A 22,773-nucleotide genomic window follows, 5' to 3' on the forward strand; every position below is an offset into this window, starting at 1 on the left:
AACGTTTGGCACATCAAATATCTTGCTGTTATACTGGGGCCAGGAAAAAAAATAAGCAGCTGTGAACTGTAGTTTCAGAATTAACTGTAACCTTAATTTTAGGGGACAGACTTACCACAAGAATGAAGTAAAAAACCATAAAAAATCACAAGAAAGCATAAAAATTTTATTAAGATGTGTAGGATTTGAAGGTTTCTAGGGCAATTTGCTTCTCCTGTTTTCTTTTCCCTTTATCTCAAACACAGCAAACACTCTACAAGATGCATAAGCAGTAGCATTCTGGATTCTTTCTTGCAGAGTCTGTGAATCAGCAGAGAGTGACAGGTGACTGTCTATGTGGCCTCCCCATTCTTTTGTTTCCTCTTCTTTTATCAATAAAGGCTTTCCCAGTGCCTGGCCAAACAGCTGACAGACTTCCTGGGCCTTCCGGCGCGTGTTCCCCACGGCAGTGACACACACTTGGCGGCTGAGAGGTGGAAGCAGCAGCACAATAACAAGCAGGTTCAACTGATGTACCAGTGCTCCTGCCAAGCTTTTTGTTTTTAGCGTCGCAGGTTTCGTAACTGCAGAGATGCTAAGGCACATCACCTTCCCCCAGCTTCTGAGCCACAGCTTGGGTATTGAGGGGACAATGTGTGGAGGAAATGTCAGCATCCTCACTAATTCTGATGAGATCAAGCATTTGTAACACCTGCATGCTGCAGGCATCCACGCTGAGTCAAGCAAGAGTTCAACCCTTGCTCCAGGCATTTCAGTGGCTCAGCTGCAAGGTATATTAGCACCTGCTTAAAGTCACTGGCCATATTTCCTCATCTCCTGTAGATACCTCTGACATTCACTTTTGGCATCTCTGGAATCTTTAACAGCAGCTAATTAAGCTTGCTGCTTGGACCAGGCAGTTCTTTTCTTACAAAAGGCAAAACCCCAACCAAGACTAAACTTCCTTCTGTCCCTCCCACTTAGTGAGAGAAGCCTGGACTGTGAATAGTCAATGCTTAAAACAGATCAAAATTGTGAGCTTCAGGGCAGCATATTTTGATGCTGAGAAGTGCCACACATGTTCTTTCCAGATCATGTCAGCTAACAGTAATGGGAATTGGCAAAGGTACTTAAAATTATCAACACCTGGTAACACACTTGTACCCTCATGAATAAATACAAATGAAATGTACACATGATGATGTAATCAGAGACAAATTCTGTTGACCTAAGATTCACAACAGATTATACTCCAGTGGAAATCAGTGGGAAAATAACTTTTATTACATTCTGCTTTTGCGCAGGGACAAGAACAAATTCTATCTTCCAGGCTGAACAACATTAACTTATAAGTTATATCAAATACTGAAATCTCTAACATAAATATTAATAGGTGTGAAGGAAACTACTTGCTCCCACTGCAAACAGCATAAATTATGTATTCATATTAACTGAGGCTGTAAGACTTTTGGCATGTGAGAGAACTTACCGAAGTGTGTCTATGGCTTCTGGTGTATGGTAGAAATGAGGTGGACTGATGGTAACAGAGGTTCCTAACTTTTCAATGAGTAGATTGCAAACATTCTGCATTTTTCCAAAATCATTGAATATGATACAGACCTGGGAGTGAGCGAACAGACATCACATGAGTAATATTTTCATTTTCCACTATGACTCAACACTTTTATTTAAATCAGTGTAAGGCCAGACATCTACGAGGTAACTAAACACACTAGTGCTATATACAACTCCAACATTTATGAAGTTATAAGACTTCTATATAGCCCTAGAGACTAGCATTATGTTTGCAACAGAAAGAAGTTCTTAAATAGCTTAAAACTGAGGATTAAGAAATCCCTTCCAGAGGAAATGCAGAATTCTTGGTACGCAGACAATCTGAAGAATGCATGTGCTCTGGTGCACATGACTAGATGCATCCTGGTTCGTCCCTTCTTAGATTGCTAGATGTTAATTATGCAGAAGCTCATACAAAATGATGTGGAAAACATTGTGCACAAAGGAAAAATATTTTAATTCCAAGCATTAGATTAAAGAAACCTCAGCTATGAGATTAAGCTAAGCCGAGCCAAGTTCAGCTTGCAGTGGGCTCCAAATCCTGTGTTGTCTGAACAGACTCACTGCAGTGCTGAGAGGGGAACTGGGCACTTCAGACTTCGATTAAAAACAATTTAAACACCCAACAGTCTCTGGCTGTAAGAAGCATTAAATGAAGATGCACTAGGAATTGAGGTCCTTCCCAAATGCTATGAAGCAGCAATCACTATCAGCCGGGGATCCAGAGCCCAACAGTTTTCCTGGTGGAAAGTCCAGCCAGGGAGCAACTGGCCAGGCAGAAGCCAGCTCTTCTCTGTGGCAAAGCACAGCTGCCAGGGCTGAAGCAATGACACTGAGCTGATACAGCATTCAGGAACCAGAAATCCTGGATCCCTAACTTTTTAAAAAAAAAATCCTAAAACCTCATCTTCACTTCCAGTACAGTGCTCCCACCATGAGTCAGGTTCACCTTCTCTCGTATCCTCAACTCCCTTCTTTTTGCATAGTAATACAGCTTCCACAGGAGTGGAAGAAAAAACCTGCAGCAAGGAAAATTCTACTGCCAACACGTGGGATGTACAGTTTCCCCCATGGCTGCTGCAATCCATGCATCACTCTACCCCAGTGAAGGGATATGACACAGAAATCCCAGTTGCAGCACATCAGCAGCACTGCAGCAGCTTCCTGTGTGCATACCACAGATTTAACCTTGTGCACTATGAGATAATTCAAAGTGCTGAGTCTCTCAGTGAGGGAGGAGGGAGCTACTTCATATGCAGAAAAAGGTAAAAAGTAATTAATGCTCCCATATTGTTACCCTTGACAGCCTTTTGGTGTAGTACCTGAACCTTATCCTGGCTTGGATCCTTGCACTGGTTCAGTGGCTCTGAAAGGTGCAGTGTCAATTGAACAGAGACTGAAGATGAGGCTACACCTACAATTTTTTCTTCAGTGGGAGTTCTTTCCATACATATAAAAAGCACACATCCCCCTGTGATGTTTTGCCAGGAAACTGTCATAGCTGTATTTTGTAGAAAGTCTCACTATGAGGACTGTCATAGTGTTTTCCAGATTGCCATCAGCATTTACAAGATTTGCTCCTTCTAGGGATGAAACAAAAAAAAAAATGATGAAACAGAACTACGGGTCTTAAGCAGGAGATAAATTGCTCAGACTGGGGCACTTCTGGGCACTTAGGAACTTTACTGTTAAAAAAATGCACTTGATCAGGTACCCTCAGAAGCAGAAAACAACTGAGCAATAGCTGATTTTGCTGTTTCCCCCTCCTAAAAAAAAAATCAAAATTTTCATTTAGAGCTACATCCAATACATTCCACTTACAATTACAGAGAATACTTCAACATTAAAATGCAAATGAATGTTTTAACTTTGTCAGTTATTAAGGTTAAAAAGTGTGAAAAAGTAGCATGAAGCTATGCAAAACTATTAGAGACATTCCCAGGTTTGGAAAAGGCTGCAAATGGCAAGAAGTTATGGTTTATAAGGAGGCAAGCAAATCAAGAAATGCACAAAACCAACATCATCTTCCTCCCATGAGCATGGCATGAAATAAATGAACTATTATGATAAAGATATTATAAAGCTTTGTGATCTTATACACAACTTCATTCTTCTGCATATTTTCCTTTGTTATAGCATGAATTAAAATTATCTCCTTACAGTTGAAAGAATATCTTGAGTTCTTCATTATACTTTTAAATAGCTACACGCCTGGGAATTTTTCAGTCATCTAAAAACTCTTTACAGGAGACAAATGATGAAGAGTTTACAGAATCAAGTAAAACAGGATGTCCAAGACTTTACATATAACACAAATATAATGGCAAACTCTAACAGAGAAGTGAGTGGAAGTGAGTTTTAAATTCATTCATATTGCTAAAGTAGGCAAACAGGCTTGTCAATGGACCCTCACTGGTTTATGAAGCTGCACTAATGAAACAAGGATATTCATAAAGGAAGAAGCGAGACTGATCTCTGCATTAAGAGTGGCCACACTGCTACCTCAGCATGCAGGGCAGCCAAAACAGCAGCACTGGGCATGGATTCTTCCAGTTCCAACCCCCGGGGTCCCAGGCAACCACACAACTTTGCAACAGCAATTACAGCTGGTCCAAGCTGCTTACAAATCAACACTAAATCTAAGCAATTAGCCTCTCACATATAATCCTTGCTGTATAAAGACTAATAGCAGAAGACAGATAATTGGTTAAGTTACCACTTTAAGACTGAAGTTGTAAGCCTAAGCTTGTCTGTAGCCTAAACAATAATTCAAATAATAATTAATAATGGGGAGTTTATTAATTTTTAAGTACAGGTCATCTAAAAAACATGGTGATTTAAGCTCTCAAGGTAGTATGTGTCTCCACAACGAAGCTGAAGTCATTCAGAACATGAATGCACACCATTTAAGTATATTAAGGCTCATTTTAAAATCCAACTTTTGTTCTCCAAATTCTCAATCATTTCTGTATTTATTGGTGTTATTTAGATAAGAATATGCCTTAAAGCAAGCAAACTAAGGAGGCTGAACTTGTTTAAGAGGACTCTAAACCACAGCTCTATAAACCAGCTATCATTTTATTGCAGGCCTCCAGGTTTACTTTGTAAGGATCTCTAAACTTGCTGGGTAGTAATTAAAGTTTTATGGTCTAAAAAATACATTAGCTGAACACACATAATTTCCCTCAGTGAATGTTTCAAGCACAGCATTTATTTCCTACTATGGCATGAATGTGCAAATATGTACTTCCCTTAGCAGATACTGAAGTAAATGGGATTGTTCCCACAATATCTGCATTTCACAGAGCACTTTTTACCTACAAAATTCTGAGCCAATTACCCAGGAAACAATTACCTTTACTTTACTTAGAGCAAGCTGATGGCAGAGTTGTACAGAACAGACCAAAATCCAGGTGCTCTGCAACTGTGGCCTAAGCAGATCTTGCATTTGCTCCCAGTTCAAGGAGCTAAAATAATGAAAGAAAAAAAAGAAAGCTGAGCTGGGGAAAAAAAAGGTTATTAACTGGGGCAGCTCTCTGAACTCACCAATTCCTTGAAAGAAGCGGAGGGCAGGAAGGGCTATAGGTGAAGGAAAGTTCAGAATTGTTGGTTTGCTCACACTGCCCCAGAACCAAATATGACAGTCTGTAGCATCAGTTAACATTTAAAAAGCACACATTCATCTGAGAAGAAAACAAGTTCAGCACACAACAGAAGACTGCAGCTGCACTCTGCTATAAACTGCAGTCCTTAAATAGTTTTTTTGGACTATGCTGCCGTTATGTTCCTTGGTCTGAGTAAAGATAGTCTGCAAATTTTTATAGGTCCTTGACACACTTACTTTTTAATTTTATTTTTATTTTTGGTTAGGTTGAATACATACCTCTGCTTCCATTTGGTAAGTATTTTCTACTCTACTAAAATCTTCTGTTACAGTCATATTTTCTTCCTAAAACAAAGTAGAGGAATATAACCTTAAAAGACAGAAATTAAGCATCTGCTGTATTTACATGGTGTCCTATAAAAGCTGAACTGTTTTGGTATATTACTCATGACTTTGAAACAAAAATTTTGAATTTTCCATGCAAATATCTTCAGTTAAAAACTAGCTGGATGTTAAAGATTTCTTGAATTATTCTAAGTCAACTATACAGTAGCTCTATAATGTGATTTTGCTGCTATTCCCTTGAAGAGAACAATTAGGTCATAAAAGTAGCTGCTAGGTAGAAGCTGTGTGTACTAGTGTGTAACTGTAAATTCACCTGGTACAAGAAATCTAGAAGCTTCAATTGCTTTTAGAAAGTTAGTATGTGAGAAGTGCTTTTCAGGCCCCTATTTTAAGATATTTTAGCAGCAGCAGCAGCAGCAGCAGCTTGTAGCAAGGTCATATGAACAAAGATTGAACAGCTATTATTCTGGCATAATGGTAACCCTTAAAAAAGGCTGTTCCACCAGTGATGCCTCGGCATCAACAGCAGCTACATTGGTCAACATAATGGCTGCACAGAGTACTAGCAAATCCTGTAGGACACATAAATAAGGTACTGAACTCAGGAAGATACAGAATAACTGCAGTTACATGTGAATATTTGACCAGCTTGCTACTGGTCTAACAGCCACATATCTTTCACCCACTTTGCTCTGCAGTAAACAGTTTGAACAAACAATTTATTGTGAAATTACTCTACCATAGCAAAAAAAGCACAAGCACAGCTTACAGTTTAATTGCAGCTTTGCATGTAACACCTATGAAGTGTAGTAAAACAAATACCCAGCCTTCCAGTTACTCAAGAAGTTTTATTTACTAGATTTATTTGCATAGGAAATATTTTCTTCAATGTTGACATTCACGATGCTTTGTGTCAGAGTATTTCCTACAGATGCTCAAGTCTTCAAGCTTACCATGTAGCATGCATGCATGCATAAGTTTATGCAAATGATATTAACTACGAGAAGCATTTTCCTTTAAAAATATTATATGGTTTTATTACCATTGAATAAAAGTCTACAAAAAACTGAAATTTCAAAATTTGTATCATGATTGATTGGTAGTGCTCAAATTTAAGCACAACAGTCCTATTTTTAGATATTTTCAGAAAGTCTCTTCTAGTAAGGGCAAGGATTAGCAAGGGCCAGTAGTCCATAAAAGCTGTATTTTTTCTTTTATGTAGCTAGCTGGGGCTTGCTAGAGTGATCAAGACAGTCTAGCACCAACAGCTCATTTAATTTACAGGATGGGGTAAATCTTACTATTTATGTTAGAATTCAATTACAATTGCCAAGAAACATTTTTCCCCAGAGGTTTCACATATCTTATAGAAATTACCACACAGAAAAAACAAACTACTACAACTCGTATCTTACAGAAATAGCTGTGCTGTAACACAACTATTAACTGTAAACATAGAAAAAATGCATTTGTTTTCCCCTGTTCCCTCTCCTTAATCCTTTTTAAAAACAGGTTCTCTTTCCTGCTGAGCAGATCCAAGCCTTGGAATTTGGCTGTGCCCTCCCAAGGTTCCTGTGTATTTAAGGACACTGCCATCCCGTGGTATCAAGTGCTATGGCAAGATCAATATTATGGAGTGAAAGATCATTTTGCACTACGTATTACAAAATTTCCTTCACAGCTAATTTTAATCCCACCAAATGTGACAGTAGCTGTATATGCTACTGAAGATAAATGGATGAAATAATTGCTGAAGTCATAACAAGGTGGCCTTCTGTGATACATTTTCTGTTAGATACTTCGCTTCTGTTTGTGACTGTGTTCACACAAAGATATGGAAAAGACAGGTAGGAGACAACAGTATTTTAAACTGGAATCAAGACTGAGACTACTTCAAAAGCAAAAATTTTTATTCCCTACTGTTTATGTCTACTGAATAGTAGACTGAATATTTTGGCTGAGGAAATACCCATTTGATTGCAATAGCCCCAGAAGAAATACTTTTCACTGTGACTTAGGGAAAGCTGCACTTCAGGTATTCTGGACATCTGGAATAACTTTCTATATTTTCTAAATCTGTGGGCCAAGAATCACAAAAAAGAATTAAACCAATATAAACAATCAGGTTGTGATTTCTGCTTATAAAGCCATTTTTTTTATGTGGCATCACATCACTGCTTCAGGCACTCTAAAATAAACAAAAATGAAAAAGATAGTCGATATCCCATTGAGCATATCAAGTCTAGAAATTGCTTTGCTTTATATTTTCACTCTTTTCAACTGAACACAACTTTTTATAGTCCTTCCTCCAATCTGCTACTTCTGAACAATGTCTTAGTCACAGGACCATTGTGTCCACCCTCATGACACTGGCTGGCTATAGGAATGACTGCTCTTTTCCCCAGAAGAGAACAGGAAAAAAAATGAATGGGTAAGTTAGCAAAAGCATACTTCAAGGAGACAAGTATGCAACAATACACTAAGAGAACAGCCCATCTGCACATAAAATTATGTTCTGCTCCAGGCTAACAACTTAACGAAACTATGACACCTTTTTATGACACACAAGCCAAGCTTCTGTTTGCTTTCCCTGAGCAAGGGAAAGCATTTATAGTTTGGAATGTATGCTAATGCATGTTGGGTAATGTATGCAGATATGTGTAACTGTAAATAAATATCTGGTGACACTTGAAAGTGTTTCTTAAAATCTACTTGTACATTTGAACTGATATATCCAGTATAACTTTCCATTATCAAAAAGAAAGATATCTGAACAATCAAAAGAGTTAGCTTCTTCCATGTGATCACAGCATTGTTGCTCTTGGCACGATGGAAATGGTTAATGAGAGCCTTGATGTACGCTCCTGTCTCCTGACACTCATCCACAGTGTCTCCAGAGAGTTAAGGATGGTGAGCACCTTCTGGGATTGGGTAGCTGTGCTCCAGCCTCTCATCCCCACACTTTGTCTGGTCTATTTGGCATGAGATGACAGAATGACAACCAAAACCCTATGGTGAAAAAGTTTCTGCTGCTTAAAGAAGAAATAATGGAGGTATATGTAACAGTTATTACAAGAAAGACAAAAAGCAGATTCGTACTCAGCAAATGCAGGGTACTCTGGAGATATTTTTTTAAATATGTAGTAATATAAAAAAGGAGATGCCTTACACAGGTTTTTACCTTCAGTCGGGGATATATTATCATTGGAAGATTTTGCAACTAAGTCAGCAAACTTTAAAACCTTTTTTAACTGACTGTATGGATGTGCATCCATAACTGTGACTCCTGAATAAGTTTTGAAATATGAAGAATATTGCACATAAATCCAAGGGAGGTATACCAGTTCAGACAATCTCTAACCCAGAGCTTACCAGATATGTTTTGCTAGATGGTTTGTTTTGTTCTACAACACTCTGACAGGTACAACAAATATTATCACTGTTATTTTAAACATGGTGCCAATGCCAACAGTTAGATATAGCCATTAAAGAAAACAAGTGTCATCTCCACACCACTCCCCAAATAAATCATAGCTGGCAAATATAAAATCTGTTTGCTTCTAGAGAAAGAGAAGAAAATGTTACTTTTGAGCAGCTGGGCTGATTAAGGGAGATTGCTTTGAAGGCTGCAGGGAAAGTAAAATCAATGGGGAAACCACATTCTGTGCTCTGAAGTGCTGCATATACTTACAGCACTCTATAAATAAATGCCACTATGTGCATCTATTTCTGATTAAAATCCTGTGTAAATGTATATGGAAATCAGGTGCTGCCCCCAGGCCTCCTGAGAAGCTGCTAATGCAAGCTCCTGCTGCTGCAAAGGTTATGCACTTCCCATCTCACAGACTTCCTACTATAGCAACAATAAGGGTTAAGAAAATTGTTCTGTGGATTAATTAAAATAAATATATAGCATAGTTAGATGATTTCTAAAGAGGCCTTAGATAAGCTCGCAACAACTAGAACCATATGGAGACTGTGAAGAGACATTAATTTTACAGTTGTCTAGAATGGTATTAGCTGCAAGTGAAGTTAGCAAACGCAGTTAAGAACAAATTGCCAGCAGTGAGAGTTGTTAGTGGAAAAGCTGCAAGGCAAATAAAAGCTCCAGCAGCAGAGTGATTTAAAACTGGATGAAACAAAGCACTAAAAATTATACCGTGGGGAACTACTCTGAAAAAAAATAACTTCATGTTGTTTTTCTCAGAGTTCCCTAGAGCTAACACTTTGCTAACACTGAGAAACCCACAACTCAAGCAGCATTTCACAGTCTCTCAACTAAGTGGAAAGAACATTTCCATTCTCCAACACACAGCATCTTCAAAAGAGAAAAAGATTACTGTGAAATTATTGTAACTATAATAAGACACCGAATACTCTCACATTGTAAAAACAGCCCACTCTCTACCCTGCTTGTCTGCTCACATTACTTTTCTGAACCTGACTGTTACAAAACCAAATAAAGTCATTTGTTTGTCCAAGTCATACTTCAGTTTGCAATCCTTTTTTCTATCCTGGAGTGGTGCACACAGCCCCTCTAAAGCACACTCACCTCTTTAACACCCTGCCTACTCTTGTTGTGTGCCAGTCACTCATGCTGGATGCTCCCTGCTGTCCCAATTCAATCAGTATCAAGTCAAAACTGGAAGTCAGTTGTTCAGATTCACGGTAGGGTAAATATCTGCAACTATCTTTTCCAATATAGCCATGCTCTGAAGAACTATTTAATAACAGTCAGGATAAAAATGTCCCATAATCTGATAGCTCACCATGGTGGTGGGTACAAAGATTAACATTTTCTCTACTAATAGGAATGAATGCATGCTGAATTGCTTTGTCTTCTCCCAGTCCTCTTAAAATCCACCACTTTAAACTCCTGTTAACTCACTTAAAACACACTGAAGGCATTTAACCTGTAATCCCTTACAAAAATACACCAGTTTTGGCTGAACGATTCATCCTGATGTCAATGGAACCCATGACAAATGCTGCCTGTGACAAACATGCACCCAGCCATGATCAATACTTAGCCTAAAGCAGCCTCCATGTCTCTTTGTCACCTAGTCCCAGAGCTGCAATATGAGCTTTTTCAGGGGCTAAGTGGTCTTCTTTACTGCCTTCTTTATTCCTGAACAATTTGTAAAGATGCTACAGCGACAGCATAACAGTTCAAAATAAGCCCCATGGAATCCTATTTTGTTTGGGAAATGAAAAGCTGGTGCCAGTACTTATCTTCAAATGCATGCAGCATCTGAAATGTGGACATGCAATTTCACTGTGGCACATCACTGTTTAGGCTGAGTAACTGACTCTCCTACTTTGCATTTACTAACTCTGACTTGCACTGTACCATCATGCAGTATCAGGAAACTCTTCTGCAATTCCTTTTTACTCCATTGAATAATCTGGTGTTCATAGCAAACCTGATCATTTCCCTTTCCCCCCAGCTTAGCTGTGAATACACTCAAAAGGCACAAACCTCCTAGGGAACTTCAATAAGAAGTAACTTTTGAAAACAACTGCATATTCCATAAAAGATAAGGGGTTTTTTTTTTCCTGTTTTTAAGAGCCCTATGTGTGGAACACTGTCCAAAACTCTTCTGTGAAATCCAAAAACATCATCAGCACAATTGTTAGGACAACATCACTCTTATGGAGCATTTACTGTTTGGACAGAGCTTTAAAGGTAAGTCTATGCTTTTTTCATTGTTGCAAAATTGCTTTCAGAGGCCAAAATACTCATTGTGGTAAAAAACTTTCTGGGTCCACAAGGGGCTTCTGTCACTTCAGCTATCTTGATCATATCCCAAGTTTTTCAAAACCTCTCTACTTAAGTAGAACAAGAAAGAGAGAGAGGAAAGAGCTCTGTATGTACTTGCTGCTAAGCTCTGGTCATCACAGTTACTCTGACACACACAGGTACAGTTTATGCAGCTGTGTACAACTTTATCAGTTTCATTCGCCTGCATGGACGAATGCTGTATTACACCAAGAAATCACAGAATTAGGTTGGAAAAGGCCTCTGGTGTCATAGCGTGCACCATTAGACTGAACACCACCATGTCAACTAGACCATGGCACTGAGACCCACGTCCAGCCTTTCCTAAAATGCCTCCAGGGACGGCGATTCCACCACCGTGGGACTCGAAGCAAGACGGCTTTCACACGCTTAACAAGCAACCTGTTGGAAAGCCCGGGTAGGGACATTCCACCTTTTCCGCTGGGGCTGGCATGGCTGCAGCCCTCCAAAGACAGGCAGGCTTTCCCAGCGGTTCCCGAGGCTCCGAGAGCTCCAAACCCGTCACTCCCCTGCTCCCCGCCGGCACCAAGGCCCTCCGCGGCCGCTTCTCCTCAGGGCCGCTCCGGCGGGACGGCACCGCACCCCGCCGGCTGCGAGCGGGACCGGGAACGGGACCGGGAACGGGACCGGGAGCCGCCCCGGGAACCGGGAACTGCCCCGCCTGCTGCCCTCCCCGCCTTCCCCCTGGGGACGCCCCGGCGCCTCAGCGGGTCCCGGGCGGCGGAGCTCACCGGGATGCCGTGCAGGCGGGCGGTGTGCGCGATGTACTGCAGCCGGCGGGACACGCTGCTCCGCGCCGCCACGGCCGCCTCCTTGCGGCTGCCGAGCCGCAGCGACACCCGCGCCCGGTCCGGGCGGGCGCTCAGCTCCGCGCTGCCGTTCACATGCACCTCCCGCCCGGGCAGTGCCGCAGCCTCCACGCGTCCCTCCGGGGCCGGGGACGGGGCCAGGTCGAGCTCGGCGAAGACACGAGAGGGGGGCGGCGCGGGCGGCGCCATGGCCGTGGCTATGGCGGCCCTCACGGCACCATGGCAACCCTGGGGCGCCACGTCACAGCGCCCGCCCGCTCCCGACCGCCGCCGCGCGGGCCCGGAGCCCCCGCTCCCGCCGGGACCGGCGTCCTCACGGCGGCGTTAAGGGAGGAAAAGACGTCTGGGATCATCGAGTGCAACCTATGGCCGACACCACCATGCCAGTTAAACCGTGGCACTGAATAGCACGTCCAGTCTTTCCTAAAACACCTCCCGGGTGACTTCCCCCATCTCCCCGGACACTCCCTTCTGATTTATAATCACCCTTTCTGTGAAGAAGTTCCTCCTAATGTCCAACCTAAACCTCCCTGGTGCAGTTTAAGACTCTATCCTCCTGTCCTGTCACTGGTTGTCTGGGAAGTCCCTCCGCCGCTCGCCGAGGGGACGCTGCCATGGCAGTGTCCCAGGGTGGTTCCCGGCCATGAAGGTGACTGAGCACACGACAGGAGGACAAGGTTCGCGCCCTGGCCCAAAGTGGGTCAGCCACAGCAGGTTGCCCGTGTCCTGTTGAATTTTTAATATTTCAAAACATGGAGACTCCAGGACCTGAGCAACCCAAGTCAGTGTTTGACCGTACTCGGAGTAAAAAATACAGGGTTTTTATGTTCACCTGGAATGTTGTGTGTTTTAATCTCTGTACACTGTGTCGTGTCACAGGGCAACACTGAAGGCAGACTGGCTTCCATGTCTTCCATCCATCAGGCATCTAAATATAGACTGATAAGATCTCTCTGATCTTTTTCTAGGCTGTAGTTCCAGCTCTGTGAGCCCTTCCTCATAAGAGATGCTCCTTCATCATGTTCACAGCCTTTTGTTGCACTTCCTTCAGTATGTCCATATCTTCCTGGTGTTGGGGAATCCAGGAAAAACTCCAGGTGTGCCCCTCACCAGGGCTGAGCAAAGGGGAAGGATCCCCTCCCTTGACCTGCTGGAAATGCTGCCCCTAATCCAGCCCAGGATGCAGCTGGCCTGCTTTGCCATGGGGTCCGTGATCCACCTGTTCTCCTTTTATGCTTTCCAGCCAGTGAAGCCCTGGTGCACAGCACTGTTCCACCCCAGATGCAGGTTTTGGTGTTTTCCCTTGCTGAACTTCATGACATGTTTCTTGGCCCAGGTCTTTAGCTGGTCAGAGTGACTGTGAAATGAGTAGCTCAGTGATGAGCTCTGTATGTCTGGTCTCGTTTGTATGAGGATTTTTGGGAAGGACTCTGGATATGTCATTGCTGCTTACATTTGTGGTACATCGTGTTTTGATTACCTGAAATCTGTAATCTAGCACAGAGGCTGGAATGGTACTGCATGTTTACAGAAGGTCTTGCAGCCTTCAGAATTCACATTGCAAGTGTTGGAAAGTCTGTGTTACTGTGGTAAGTCTGTGTCTGATAAATATTGCTATATTCTCCTCCTAGATAAAAACATGGCATGTGAAGACATTAAGATCTGATTTTAACACTCAGATGAAGATTTCTTGAAGGTGTCAGGAAGCGGAATATTGAGGGAGTTGAAGCCCTGTCTTTTGTCCCCTTCATTAGTCTGCTTGGTGTGTGTGTGCATTTCATGTCTTGTCATTAGACAGCTTCTGTACAAATTTCCTTTCTTGTCATTAATATCATATCTGCCTTAAGAGGTGTCAGTGACTTCTATCTGCTTCATGACTTTTGGAGTCTTCTGCCTTTGAATCTGGTTTTCTCTCCATATTTGCTGAACACTTAAAGCTTCAAATGAAACAGATTGAACCTCTTAGGTATTCATTACATCTGGAGATGACACTCCATGTTTCTCAGCAGGAACAACCAGAAGTAGAGACTCCTAAAATTTTGAGTGCAACTGACTTTGATCAAAGTTATATGACAAGATAAGGAAGCAGCTTGTAACAGAATCCAAAAATATCAGTGCCTAGTCACTTAAAATAAATCAATTTGAGAGCTTGTATGAATAAATTGGCACTGCTGACTTTAAGAAACAAAATACAAAAAAGAAAATGAGTACAGAGGAAATTATAAATGTATATTCCTCAGAAATAAATTCTTTCATTAAACAGAGAGTTAAATGCTTTTGAAAGTAGTCTGTCACATCTGTACTTACTTTTTTGTTGTTTTGTTTTTGTTTAGCCAAGATGTTTGTAATGGAATTACTTAAATATGTAATAGTATCAATCAACATACTCTAAGTATTGAATGGTGCTTATCAAGAAATAATTAATAAAGCTTTTAAAAAACTCTTGGATAGTGTAATGAAGCCAAATTGTGTACTCTCCATTTTTTTTCATGTTCAAGATAATTCTGATTTAACTATTGAGTAAAAGTGATTTGCCTTTTTATGAGACAGTCTATATCAAACAAAACATGTTGCAGAATTTATACTCAATATATAGATATGCAATGAAATCTCATAGGTGCTGCATACTTCAAAATTCAGTGCTGTGTGATCTTTAAATTTTGGGAAACACAGTGTTTCTTGTAGAAATATTACATAAAGGTATCAATTTAAGAGCTTAATTGGCTGAATCCTAGAAGATCTTTCTAAGGCCAGATATAAAATTACCTGAAATGCAAACTAATCTATGGAAAAAGACCTTTATGTGAAACAAGGTCAAATGTGACTGAGTGGTTAGTATGCACTATAAGAACATCATGCACCAGGGATCTTTTAATTACTATAGCCACATTTTTGCTTTGCACTCTTTAAAGATACATTGCAGAGCTCAAGTTTAATTGCATTGAGAGTCTGTCACTCAGAATTTTAATATAGAGCCAAATCTACAGATAATAAGCTTTTCCTGACTTACATTTTGAGTAGGAGGCATCTTTGAAAGTGATGGATTAACCTGTTGTTTTAGCGTTGGAAAATCTATTTAAATTGTGAATATCATTCTACTAACTTATCATTGAATTAAGAAATTGAAAACTTAACTACAGACTGTGAAGGAATAGAGATGTGCTAAATGGTGTGTGGGATTTGGTTTTTTCCTTGGGAAACAGATGGTTTTATGTTTGGATCTATTTCTGTATGGTAGCAGTGAAGTGCAACATTGCTTATGACTTTTAGCAATGGATCTGTATTGGTTTGGTGAGGTAAGACTTTGAAGGTTTGGAATGTGTGTGATGAGGAAATCTCTGTTACAGGTGCTGCCAAATGCTGTTTTTGTGAAAGGACAGTTTGCAGTAGAGATGTGGACTGATGTCTTTCTGTTGTTGTGTGTCTCAGCTCCTGACTTAGTGTGCTGCAAAACATTTAATGAGCAAAGGCCCAGTGCCATACTTATGTATACTTGGTTGTTCCTTGCAATGTTTTTATGAAAAATCACTCTGTCATTCACTTCTTATCTGCCACTCACTTCTTACATAGCACTGACAATTGCTCTGTAGGACAAATAAATATCCCCTGTAAGCCTGGTTCGTTACCTTTCCAGAACTGTATAAAACTCAAAATTGAGAAGGTTAGATCCAAACAAATGGAAAATAATCCTTCAAAATTTAAAATTATTTTTAAGAATAGAAATCTAAATTACTGAATTCTTAACAACAAACAAGAATTCTAAATTACTGAATTCTAAACAACAAACACCAAGGAGCTTTAAACTTTTACTTGAGTATCTTTTAAGAAGAAACGTGGAAGAAAAAGAGACCAACACTAGTAGTTCTGTCCCTGTTGGTGTTTTATTTTCAAGATCAACATTTACTGGATAACATGAAGGCAATGTAGAACTTAGTTGATTTCTGTAAAATCTCCTATATTAAGGAAATGTGTGTACTCAGAGGGGATTTTTTTTCCCCTCGTGGACTAATGAGAAAAACAGACTTGCCAAGGCTTGAGAGGAACATAGTCGGGCTCACAGGAGTTGAGGCTGGTGAGAAAGTTTTCCCTTTACAACATGCAGAGGTCTACAGAGAAAGGGAATTGCCTCCAGCCCTCTCACTTTGGCCGTGCCTCCAGAATTTCCAAGGGCTGCTAATGATTTCTGTAACTCAGGATGTCAGACAGTGAGTCTCTGCTCTGGGTGTTACTTGCTGGAAGACACTCCAGAATTTGCAGCCAGAGTAGAGGAAGTAGCTGAAAAATTTTCCAGTATTGCTGAAAAATATGAATGGATTCATCACATTTTTATTTTACTTTAAAGAGTAGTAGTGATTTGACAAGATAATTTGTTTTGGACGTAACTCCACACAAAGCTACTGTCTCAGGCTGAGTGCAGATGTAATCTGACTTTTTGTAGTTTTCAATTGGTCCTGTTATTGCAAGTGGAGATTTCTTTACTCTGCTTCTCACAGTGAACTTTAACATATAATGTGAGCAATTATCTTGTTCTATGATTGTGGTTAGCTGTTGGTTTTGATTTAATCTACTGATTGAAAGCCCACAGTACAAAAAAGAAGTAATTAGATAATTCTTGTCCATTAATGTAAAACTGTTAAGAACTTAATACAGTTGCTAGTGAAATCTGTTAAGAGACTGCTTGTCTTCAGTCATGACTGAATGAAGCCTTAAATCATGGAACATACTGATATTAATAATGCTGTCAGAGAGAAAGTTAGGTTTAAGACTAGTAGAACTAAGATTTAAATCTGTTCTCTCTGGTAGACATCACTGAAATGTCTCATATTCTGTGCTCAGCAGCAGCTAAAATTGTAAAAAGTCACAGTCTCTGTTCAAGGGTATGAACAATACAGAAAGGCTAAGTGACTCCTTGAAGTGGTCTTCAGCATTGCATTTGCAAGAAATTATTCTCTGTAAGCAATAAATCTTTGCCAAAAAATGTATGTGTAATATTTTAAAAATAAAATATAAATGAAGTCATAACTTGAAGATAGTCCTACAGAATGTAATAATTACAATGTAATTTTAAGATACTGGCTTATAAAGTCTTCATTAAAATTTCCATGCCTAATAATTTTAATACAATTTATTTAAAATACCTGAGCTTTTGTAAGTTCTAAAGGAAACAACACATATTTTCTCTGATCTCTAATTTTATATTTTCTTAGAAGCTCACAATAACTGGGAATGAGCAGACATGTATGCTTCTTATATAAAAGTGCTGCTAAACATCTAGGTTTTAATTTTTCACAAATACTTTTCAGGAAGGCAATAAATCTTGATAATTTCACCACCAAGAACCTGACAGTTACTGCAATTATATGTTCAGCAGGAACACTTTAGAGAAGCTTTGTGGAGGCAGTCATACAATTGAGGAGAATTATGCAATGTTGGATTTTAAAAGCAAAACTAATTCTTGTGTCCTGCTCTCTGTAAAAGGCCATGCAGCTTTTGAAAGTTTAGAAGTGAGTTTACCAAACCTTTTGAAGACTCTGCTGTCTTGATGGAAAGATTGCATATTATGGAGTGCCTCTTGATGTTCTTGGGCAGATTTTTTAATTATTCTGATTGATAAAAAAGGATGAAATTATATGCCACCTGTAAAAACAGAAAATGCAGACTAGAAGAGGCTGGAAATTAACAAATCTATTCTTTTCCAAGCAGTCCTTGGCAGACTTTAGGCTACTCACTTCTAAAAATAACCTCTGATATTACAGATTTTTTGCATATCCTTATCTGTCCTCACCATCTCATGTTTGCATATGTCTTTTTGGTTCAAGGAATGCACTGATTCAGCACTTAATTATAATCAGCATCAAGAAAGAGACACTGTAGTCCATAGTCCCCCTCTATCTACAAGCAGAGATCCTTAATATCCAGCAAAATTCCTTCTGCACCATTTCTGTGACTTCCCTTTCTCACAACTTGTTGCAGAGACCATGATCCCAGCTTCAAATGCAGAGGAAAGGAGTTTTTATCCCAAATGGATTTCTTTCTGGGACTCAATTCCTAGACCCTGTTCTTTGTTGATAGGTATAGTCTAATTTGCCAACAAGCCTTAAACTCTGAAGGGTCTGGTTTTTCCCCAGGTCATCTTTTATCAATCCTATTCATGGAATTTGTCTGCTCATTCACAAGTCTTTTAATGTAATGCAGATGACAAAATAGAAAATAGGTAACTTTAAAAAAAAAGCTTAAATTTGTTTATTCAAGCTTGAATTAGGACATATTTTCTTAAAAAGATTTAAAAATCATTCTTTCTTTCCTTATATATTTTTTATTTATTCAACTTTACTGAACCTATCCCACTGTCACATCACCATGTCACAGACAAAAAACAGCTTCTTTTTCTGCAGGGAAAGTTACAGTTTCATGTCTTGAAGCTCAAGATTAATTGAATATGAGATGCAACAAATGTTGGCTTTCAGTAAATTACCCAGGCACTTTTTATTAGATTTGATGCCAGAATTTGAATCTCCTGAATTGAGGAAATGTATATTTTGACTGCACACAGGCGGAAAAGTTCTTTTCTGTAGTCTTTCTTTTTCAAGCTATCAATTTAGATGAAATCTTGATATTGCACAGTTGGTGGAGGAATTGGTAAAGAGCTGATCACTTTAAATCTAGGCCAGTCATTGGGTGATCTTCACCTTTCTGAAAGAAAATAAAATAAGTACATGGCATCACATGTTTTAAATGTTTCCAAAAAATGTAACTTTGGTTTTGTTATGGATCTTTGTAATGACTTAAATATTACTGTTAATTATGTCTATTGATCTGAAATAATTAATAAACAAAAAACCTGCAAAGTTGCATGTGACAGATACTTCTTTCAAATACACACATCCAAAGATCAAGCTGTAGATGATGAAAGAAAGAGATGTGAGAATAGCTTGGGAGGTGTGACAATTTAGAAATTAGCTGAAATTTGGTGTGCAGGAGTTTAGATGCAAAGTGGAAGCAGAGGTCGGAGGCTCAGACCAGGGCAGCTGACAGCAAAAGGTTGCATTTGCTTTTATGTACTCAGGGAGATGAAAGTTAGAAAGAGAACAGTGACAGCCTTAAAAGAGTAAATGGAATGGTGTTAGAAATGTCTTCCTAACTTTCGTGCCAATACTTTTTTCCTTCACACATTAGAAGTTACTGGAAAAAGCCTCAAAAGTTCTTACTCTGTTTTTGGCAAGCTTTCATTAATTACCCCTCAGATTTTCCATGATGAGAGTTCTTATTCTCTATTTTGAAGACCCTGTACTTTGTCTATGTCCTCTGGGTTTTGCTTCCCCCAGTTTCCCTGCTCACTCTACTCAATCCAACTGATGTGTTTTTCATCTTCATCTCTACCTTTTACAGATTTTACCCACCTTTCTGGAGTTCCCTCAAGGGCTCAATTCACTGTGTTAGCACCCTCTTCTTTATGTCTTTCCTCAGAAAATGTTTCCCTGGAAACTCTAACCCTGTTCCCTCAGAAAAGTTAATCCATGCCATTTTTCTCTGTATTTACTCTTCCTCTTTTTGTATTAATAAGATCTTTATTTAACTAGGTTTAGATCTGTGGAGAAAAAATAAAAGCTCCAATATTTTGAATGACCTTGAGTATGTGTGACTGTAACATCCCTATTCTACAAGAGGGACTCTATTTTGGACCTGAAATGATGAATTAGAACTTCAAAAAGACACACCATAGAGAGGTATATAAATACTAAGGAAAACAGATAATTGCAAGATCAGCCATATGGTTCTGTATATACAAATCTGGCATGTTATGAGAATTTTTAAAGTTAGATTTTTCACTCTTTCTCCTTTCAAGTAAGTAGAATGCTGTAACCTATAATTTCATATTTCACCACACTGTAGTGAGTCCCAAAACAGAGGGTCATAATAGGGCCCCTCTAGAATCATAGAATGGCCTGGGTTTGAAGGGATCTTAGAGACTGTGTAGTCCAACCCCCTGCCATGGGTAGGGACACCTTTCACTAGGCCAGCTTGCTCAGGGCCCCATCCAACCTGGCCTTGAGCACTTCCAGAGATGGAATATTCTCAACTTCTCTGTTCCAGTGCCTCACCATCCTCACAGTAAAAAATATCTTTGTAATATCCAATCCAAACCTCAGCTTAAAGGCATTATCGCTTGTCCTTATCTTTACAGACCCTTGTAAAAAGTTCCTCTTCAGCTTTCCAATAGGCCCCCTTTTTAGATACTGGAATGCTGCTGTAAGGTCTTCCTGGAGCCTTGTCTTTTCCAGGCTGAGCAATGCCAATTTCTCAGCCTGTTTTCATGGGAGATGTGTTCTGTCCCTCTGATTATCCCTATGGTCCTTGTCTGGACTTTCTCCAACAGGTCAGTGTCCTTCCTATGCTCTATGCTAGGGATAGCAGAGCTGGATGTGTAATCCAGAATGGAAAATGTCACATCAGTTTGTCCTTTTTTTGGGTTATAGTTGTCTCTCAGGAAACTGAGCACAGAAGAAGGTAATTTTACTTTTAAATAGGATCCTACTACATTAAATAACTCTCCTGTGGATATATTACTGAGATACGGTAATTGCTACATTTTTAGGGAAAGCCAAATATTGAGATATTTTGCAGCTCCCATTTGACTGTATTGTCCTTGGAAGTGATCACTGAAGTGTGTTAAAAAGGAGTAGCACGTACTGAAAAATAAATACAAATGTTGTCTTGCAAAACTGTGCTATGGGATTGCAATAAGTAGGAACAGTTGAAGTCAATGCTACAAAAATGGAGTTCATGTGTCATAAAATATGATTGCTCATTATAAACCATTATTTTTCCTTGTGCTTTACTAATTTTGGTGTTCTGTCATTTAGTGCTGTTTAAATCAGCAACTTTAGTAAATTATTTTTGTGCAAATGATGTATACCATGAATCTGGTTTCACCATTTATAAGGAAGGCATCTTTTTTTTTTTTAACAGAAGGAAAAAGGAAAAGTACAACTCTTCATTTATTTTGTAATCCCTGAGCAGTACTGGGAACCGTGGAGTCAATCAGTGCAAATAAGCCATATATCTGAAAAGCAATGAGCTACTGAAGAGATAGTTTTGAAGGAGAGAGCTTTTTATTAACCTTTCTAACACCATCCTGAAAGGTGCTAGGGATTCTCAGTTCTCATCAACTTCAAAGACAGTTTAGTGTTCAATATTTTCTTGCAGAACTGGGGGTGCAGAGATGAGGGCCAGATGATAATGTGCTGATAAGACCACAAACACTTGTGAAAGGCAATGCTTTATGTAAAAAAGCATTTTTTTTACAATTTTTAGTATGCCATGGATTGTGCAGTGACAAAAAATGGCATAAGATGGCAGTAAGAGATTGCAAAATAGAGTGGTTTGGTGTGACATATTCCAGTGAATCAACCTACTGCCTTGCAATAAGGATGATTGCATAAACAGGTGATAAATGGGGATTTCTGGGCTTCTTCAGAAATGTTTTCTAACTTTCTTTTTGCATTTTTCTTCTCCTCAGAGGAAGATCTCCAGTTTATTTGGCATTTATACTCTTTTATCTGAGTGTGGGAAAATGGAATAGTTTCCCACACTGCATTGCTATCTGTGCGGAAGCGCTTGAAATTCACTGCTCATACTTTTTAAATCTGTGCTGTATGAAAATCACTCCAAATTTAGCATTACATTAAATATGATCTCATGTGCTGATAGAAACAGAGGAGGGGCAAAACAACCACGTCATGAGGCAGCTTTGCAGCCTTGCTAGTGAAGCAATATGGACAAGGGGCTGTTCAGTTTATCCCCTGCTAAACTCCAGTGAGGAGGACAGGCTGCTGTGGGCCCAGACTGGTGTTGGCAGCTGTAGTCAAAACCCCAGGAGGGTGGAGCTGGTGAGCCCTGCGGGAAGTTTTTTAGGTGCTCTCATGACACCAAGGCTCTAGGGTCTTCCCATCACTTTCCAGTCCAGGGCTGTGACCTGGAGACACAAAACTGCCTTCTCTTGGCTAGAGAAATGACTTTTGCATACATAAATAATTACTGCCTGTGATACCAGTACGAAGACCAGACAGCTTTATTTCTGGAGATTGATGCCTCTAAGATTTGTCCAATTTAAGAACTGCTAAGATAGAAAACATATGGATTATTTACAAAATATGGGTGTGTAATTTCTCAGTGCTAATGATTTCATTAGGTCTGTGTTTAAATTTTCAGTAACGGCTTTGCATTAGTATATAAAGCTATGTTCTGCACCCCCAGTGTATACTTAAAGTATCTCTCAAACAAAAATATTCACATTTTCTGAATCTTTTCCAGTGGTAATGCAGGTAGGATTTTTAGCTAGTGCTTTTTGTCCTTAGATCTAAAAGTGAATTATAAATGTACATACGTCTGACCAGAAAGAGCTTTATGTGATCAAAGAAAGTAAAATTAACAACAAGCAACAATAAGCAAAAAATGTCTACTACAGTAAGTGGCAAGGTATTGCCTAAGCTCTGATTTAGTGGAGAAAGGTAGATGTGGAAGAGAGCTTTATGTTTGTCTAAGTTCATTATGACTTTCCCTCAACAAAATTATTCTTTTTCAGCATTTGTTTTAATGTAGTTGCTGGGGAGGTATGTGGTTATACATGACTTTTATCTGATGGCTAAGCCAGAGGTCAA

At 39.6% G+C, this 22,773-nt stretch overlaps 1 protein-coding gene across 1 annotated transcript; it reads right to left on the bottom strand.

Moving 5' to 3' along the window:
* Positions 1-145: 145 nt before the first annotated feature.
* Positions 146-12,413, bottom strand: IRAK1BP1 (interleukin 1 receptor associated kinase 1 binding protein 1). Its single transcript, XM_071444374.1, has 4 exons — positions 12,035-12,413; positions 5,438-5,503; positions 1,469-1,599; positions 146-466 (listed from the first exon to the last, which is right to left on the bottom strand). Exons 1-4 carry the CDS (start codon positions 12,299-12,301, stop codon positions 196-198), a joined length of 735 nt encoding a protein of 244 aa, XP_071300475.1. The 5' UTR covers positions 12,302-12,413; the 3' UTR covers positions 146-195.
* Between the last annotated feature and the right edge of the window lie 10,360 nt (positions 12,414-22,773).

This window comes from Agelaius tricolor, unplaced genomic scaffold (assembly GCF_023055355.1).
Source record: "Agelaius tricolor isolate 1412-34295 unplaced genomic scaffold, bAgeTri1.0.p SCAF_1, whole genome shotgun sequence".
Classification (NCBI taxonomy): domain Eukaryota; kingdom Metazoa; phylum Chordata; class Aves; order Passeriformes; family Icteridae; genus Agelaius; species Agelaius tricolor.

Excerpts from the sequence above, each read along its gene's own strand:
- IRAK1BP1 (XM_071444374.1), bottom strand. The coding sequence starts at position 12,301 with ATGGCGCCGCCCGCGCCGCCCCCCTCTCGTGTCTTCGCCGAGCTCGAC. Across the intron at positions 5,504-12,034 it reads CCCGCCTGCACGGCATCCCG|GAAGAAAATATGACTGTAAC; the intron begins GTGAGCTCCGCC and ends ACTTTGTTTTAG. Across the intron at positions 1,600-5,437 it reads CTTACCAAATGGAAGCAGAG|GTCTGTATCATATTCAATGA; the intron begins GTATGTATTCAA and ends GCTCACTCCCAG.